Source organism: Beta vulgaris, chromosome 7 (assembly GCF_026745355.1).
Source record: "Beta vulgaris subsp. vulgaris cultivar EL10 chromosome 7, EL10.2, whole genome shotgun sequence".
In the NCBI taxonomy this organism is placed as follows: Eukaryota; Viridiplantae; Streptophyta; class Magnoliopsida; order Caryophyllales; family Amaranthaceae; genus Beta; species Beta vulgaris.
The window spans coordinates 54,189,687-54,195,712 of record NC_079208.1 but is presented as its reverse complement, the minus strand read 5'-3'; the positions used below and the strand labels follow the sequence as shown (position 1 = coordinate 54,195,712).

The 6,026-nt window shown below is 32.6% G+C and overlaps 1 protein-coding gene across 2 annotated transcripts; it reads left to right on the top strand.

The window, feature by feature from the left end:
- The first annotated feature begins 560 nt into the window (after positions 1 to 560).
- Positions 561 to 5,632, top strand: LOC104899809 (fructan 6-exohydrolase). 2 transcript variants are annotated; one of them, XM_010687079.4, is made up of 6 exons: positions 561 to 700; positions 2,975 to 3,837; positions 4,005 to 4,163; positions 4,351 to 4,592; positions 4,739 to 4,829; positions 5,200 to 5,632. In XM_010687079.4, the coding sequence occupies exons 2-6, from the start codon at positions 2,980 to 2,982 to the stop codon at positions 5,377 to 5,379; spliced, it is 1,530 nt and encodes a 509-aa protein (XP_010685381.3). In that variant the 5' UTR covers positions 561 to 700; positions 2,975 to 2,979; the 3' UTR covers positions 5,380 to 5,632. The 2 variants fall into 2 exon arrangements, with proteins under 2 accessions (XP_010685381.3, XP_010685382.3); XM_010687080.4 differs by lacking the exons at positions 561 to 700; positions 4,739 to 4,829.
- The last annotated feature ends 394 nt before the right edge of the window (positions 5,633 to 6,026 follow it).

Genomic DNA, 6,026 nt, shown 5'->3' with positions numbered 1-6,026 from the left:
TAGCTTATTAGTATTATTGTATAAACTCACCAATCCATCCCATCCCTATCCACTTGCCTTGATGTTTCTTCTCCAATACTTTTGCTTTTATTACCTCAAATCCTGCGTTTGGTCCCACCTTCTTTACGTTTGACCTTTTTATTTTATCTCATAATCTACTAATTGTAACATATATAATCTCTTCATCCACACTTCCTCTATAAATACCCAACCTATATGCATGCAACTTAACCCATTATCCCATTATCATATATATATGGTCTAAACCATATATTATAACTCATTTTTCCTCTCATTCATATTCATATTCATATTCATATTCATATTCATATTCATATCGCATACGATTTTATTATGGCTTCTTGCCTTAAGTCACGAAAACAAGTGATTTTGTTACTTGTTTCTGTCCTCCTTGCTTATGGCGTCTCCGAGCTTCAAGCCGCTCGATCTCCTCCTACTAATCAACCGTATCGGACCGCCTACCATTTTCAACCACGCAAAAATTGGATTAATGGTACGTTTCATATATGTTATATACAATTAATTACAAGTATATACATGCATGATAATTATATATGTTTGTTTTTAAAAGAATAATTATTGTCCTTGATCAAAGGTTGACCTTGTTGTTTTCCTTGTTTTGCTATGTGATGGTGGAATGCGTAACTCGATGGAATTTGTATATTTGCAGATCCTAATGGTTAGTTTTTTCTTTAACTTTGAGCTTCTATTTTGTTTGTGCACGGTTTAAGTCAACATATCTTAGGTGTATGATATATGATTAATAGATATGGAGTTTTGTTAGAGATATATAGGATATTAAAGATATGATAAATATTTTAGGATATATTAGTAGTTAGGATATTAATTATCTTAGGAAAATATTATCTTATGATTTATTTCAGATAAGTATTAAGAATAGCTAATTGTTTATATCCAAAGGCTATACATCTTACATACATTATTGGGGATAAAATAAAAGAAAGAATAGAGACTTGTTAACTCACCTAAAAAAAATTGTTTTGAAAAATTAGCAAACTATGAGAGTAATGCTACCGATTATGACTAAAAATGAATTAAAATGTTCATTAATATATCAAACTTTTTCTGTATAAATAAAGAACGCAATAGAGTACTATTATATTGAAGTGAGCCCCATCATTCTCTCTTAGGTCATGTTTGGTAAATGGCTTTTTTATTGACTTTTGGCTTTTCAATTTGATCAAACAGTCAAAAAAGTGTTTGGTTATTGGCTTTTTGGTTGGCTGAAAAGCTGATTTTTAAGCCAAAATGAAAAAGCTGCTTTTTTGGATTGGCTTTTGGCTTATTGTCTCACAAACTCTTTAATAACAACCAACCGCCACAATTAATTAAGCCAAACACTTTTGCAAATAGCTGGCTTAAACAGTCAACTTAAAAAAGCCAATACATACAACCAATGCTTCCAGCCAGTCAAAAGCCAACAGCCAACAACCGATTGCCTTACTCCAAATGTCATAGCTTGAGGATGAAAGATCTACCATTTAGAAACCGATTGTACCCCTCTCTCTTGTTTTTCTTTTCTTTACAAAATTAAAGAAGTCATCAATATAAAATATAGAAGTCACAAAGCCACCGCATAAGGTAGCTAGCTATCTTTACAAGGACAAGCTGTCTTTAAGTGGCGCCCTTTTTGGATCTTGTGACTTCGTTTTTGGTGTTCATATAATTTTATAAAGTAAGTTTCTGGCTGTTTTCCTAATGTTTACAAACCTTGACTTTCCACCACATTTCTTATTTAATTCAGTTTCAAAGTTATCTTCATTATTTATGTCTGACATAGTTACTGACTCAAAATCTGTCTTTTTGCTTAAAATGTAGAATTTCGTTTTTGATTGTCTTCCTTAATTTATGAAGTATAGAGAGGAAATTTCTTCTGAAGACAAATTTGGTGGCGAATTAACTTCTATGTTAATCCATCTGTTATTTACTTTTCCACACGTAATATTGATTAATATGCGTTATCTTTTGATAATACTAAAATGCGTTATCTTTTTACCCATCTAAAAACCTTCTATTTGTTATCTTTATTCATACTTTCTCCGTTTTATAATACTCGTTACACTTTTCATTGTGGGAAGTTTTACATTACTTGCAACAATTTTTTTTTAGGCAATAAACTCTCTCTATACTCACATGGGTCCCTTTTATTTTTACTTTCTACATCTCTCTTTTCCAAAAATTGCCTAAGAGTCCGTGAATTGAGAAGTTATCAAATGAAAAACTGAATGTAGTCCTAGAAGCTTCATATAAGAAGCTAAAAATGAAAAAAAAAAAGCATTAATTGATCATTTATTACATAGACTAATGCAAACTTTTGTCATAAATTAACTACTAATTTTCGCTTTAAATAATGTATTTATGTCTTATATGCAGTCTTAAGGATTGCATATAGTGTAACCCTTATCAAATATCAAACAATATATAGTAAACAAAAACTTTAGATGTGTCATTCTCATTCACTTTTCTTTGATATCTATAGTAACACTCAAGCAATAAAGACATGTTAATTAATTAAGCTTATTGTAGTTACTAGCTTATATTGATGTATATTACCTCTACTTTTTGTCAAAATACAACATTTAATTATCTCAATAGACTCACCAAAAAGATAAATGTTGCATCTAAGAAAATAAAAAAAGTATTAATTTAATTAGTAAATTTCAAAAGGATCACAACGAAAATATGCGAACTTAATTTCGTATTATTGTCTATCTTGCCTCTATATAATAATACTAATATATCACTTTACAAAAATTAAATTATGGGATGATAAAATTCATAAGAAACATATTACTAATGTGGTGTCTTGTTTGTATTACTGAGTCGACCCATAAGATGACTTGTTCACTCGTCAGAATTCATGAATTAATTTGTTTTTTTTTTCTTCCTTGTTCTTATTGCCAAAAAAACTCATGGATTTAATTTTTTATAGGTCCAATGCTATACAAAGGAGTATATCACCTATTTTACCAGTACAATCCCAATGGTGTAATATGGGGTCCACCAGTATGGGGCCACTCAACATCAAAGGATCTAGTTAATTGGGTCCCACAACCCTTAACAATGGAACCAGAAATGGCAGCCAATATAAATGGAAGTTGGTCAGGTTCAGCCACAATACTCCCTGGAAATAAACCAGCAATTCTTTTCACTGGACTTGACCCAAAATATGAACAAGTACAAGTTTTAGCCTACCCTAAAGATACATCTGACCCAAATCTTAAGGAATGGTTTTTAGCACCACAAAATCCAGTTATGTTCCCTACCCCACAAAATCAAATCAATGCCACGTCGTTTCGGGACCCGACGACCGCTTGGAGGTTGCCAGATGGCGTATGGAGACTGCTTATTGGAAGCAAAAGAGGTCAACGTGGATTATCTTTATTATTTAGAAGTAGAGATTTTGTGCATTGGGTTCAAGCTAAACATCCTTTATATTCTGATAAACTTAGTGGCATGTGGGAATGTCCTGACTTTTTCCCTGTTTATGCTAATGGTGATCAAATGGGTGTTGATACTTCTATTATTGGTTCTCATGTGAAACATGTTCTCAAAAATAGCTTGGATATAACTAAGCATGATATTTACACTATTGGAGATTATAATATCAAGAAAGATGCATATACACCTGATATAGGTTATATGAATGATTCGAGTTTGAGGTATGATTATGGGAAATATTACGCTTCCAAGACTTTCTTTGACGATGCTAAGAAGGAGAGGATTTTGCTTGGTTGGGCTAACGAGTCTTCAAGTGTGGAAGATGACATTAAAAAGGGATGGTCCGGAATTCATGTAAGATTATTCTATCTCGCGCTTTTTTTTTAAGATATTTTTTTTTGATTCATATGAGCCATGAAGGCAGTACTTTTTTTAAGATATTTTAGATGTACATAACCTTGTACAAATTGTTGATACAGTTAATTGTTAGTTACTAACTAGATTTTGAAACTAAAATGCAGACAATTCCAAGAAAGATTTGGCTTGACAAATTAGGGAAGCAGTTAATTCAATGGCCAATTGCAAATATTGAAAAGTTGAGACAAAAACCAGTTAATATCTATAGGAAAGTTCTCAAAGGAGGATCACAAATTGAAGTTTCTGGCATTACTGCAGCACAGGTAATAATAACAGCACTGTGCATTTATCAAATATTACCAGTATAGTACTAGTAAAGAAAATCCTACTGATATAACTGTACAAGTATGGAGAATAATTGTGTTAATCTGATTAGGTGAACTCTGATATTTAATATATATAGTTCAAGGTTAGAAATATAGAGTAAATATGTTGTGTTCATAATTACAGGCAGATGTAGAAATATCATTCAAAATCAAGGACTTGAAGAATGTGGAGAAATTTGATGCAAGTTGGACCAGCCCACAGTTGCTTTGCAGCAAAAAAGGGGCCTCAGTCAAAGGTGGGCTTGGGCCATTTGGGTTGTTGACTTTGGCTTCCAAAGGATTAGAAGAATATACAGCTGTCTTCTTCAGAATTTTCAAAGCATATGACAATAAATTTGTGGTTCTTATGTGCAGTGACCAAAGCAGGTGACTTTGAATTTTAATTAATAGTTCAATTTTACATTAGTCCAGTCAAATTTGATAGTGTGGCATTAGATGTTTGAATAAGTGAGAAAAGAGGAAATTTTATGCATTTTTTCTCACTAATTGATGGTATACTACTATGTTTGTAGGTCTTCTCTAAATCCGACAAATGACAAAACAACTTATGGAACTTTTGTTGATGTAAATCCTATTCGAGAAGGATTATCCCTGAGAGTTTTGGTAAGTCAAATCGATATATCTGTTCGGTGTTACCTAATACGCTAAATCCTTGTAAACTTCTGTCGATAAAAAAGATGAATGTGTGCAAATGACATAATTCTAGGCTAATTTAACACAATCAGGTAGCAAATTGCATTTTCATACCGATTTTTGTGCAATGAATCAAGTAACATTGTTACAGTTCAATTGTAAAGTCCATGTGTGAGTATGTGTTTTTAAAATATTATGGTAAATCGGTACAACTCAAGAATTAGATTCAAAAGAAACTTATTATTATAACTCACTTTTTTGCTTTCTAATGAAAAACTCGAAAAAAAAAACCAATACTAATAAGATTTTTGTTTTATTTTCAATTCATTTATGGCGGCAGATTGATCACTCAGTGGTGGAGAGCTTTGGAGCAAAAGGAAAGAATGTGATAACAGCAAGAGTGTATCCCACATTAGCAATTAATGAAAAGGCTCATTTGTATGTCTTCAACAGAGGAACATCAAATGTTGAGATCACTGGATTAACTGCTTGGAGCATGAAGAAAGCCAACATTGCATGATTATTCAATTGATTACTCAAAAACTACCGCTTTTGGTTTTTTTTTTTTTTTTAAACAGAGGAATATATGTTGATATTCTTTGTTCATGCATTGATACGTACACATAAATACTACAATAGTTTTTGGGTTGATTGAAGATTAAAAACAAACAGTATGCTTTTCGCTTGGTGAATTATTAATAGACCAGCTTGAAGTGAATGTCAATGTATCTTCTTTTAAACTAATTAATAAACAACACGATTTCTTGTTTCAACTTTTTCTTCTCTTAAGAACTACTCCTGTGTCCTGTCTCTGAAAAATTGTTGTATATTTAAGGCCAATCAGGCATCAGCCACATGAATGTAACAAAGATTATAGTCTATGTCATTTTGGTAAAAAAAAAAAAAAAAAACTTTTCGGCAACATCTTGGTTAAAACATGTAAGATTAATTCCTTGAATGTGTTCGTCAAAATCCGTCAAAAGGATGTTTTGTAGTACCGCCCGATCGGGCCTGTGACGAACTTTGGGAATGCAGTTTTTTGGGAGTCGCCCGATCGGGCGGACTCACCGAATTACGACAGGGCGAGTTTCGCCTGATCGGGCTCACAACTGATTTTGGGATCCGTAATTACCGCCCGGTCGGGCGGATGTCGCCCGACCCGATCGG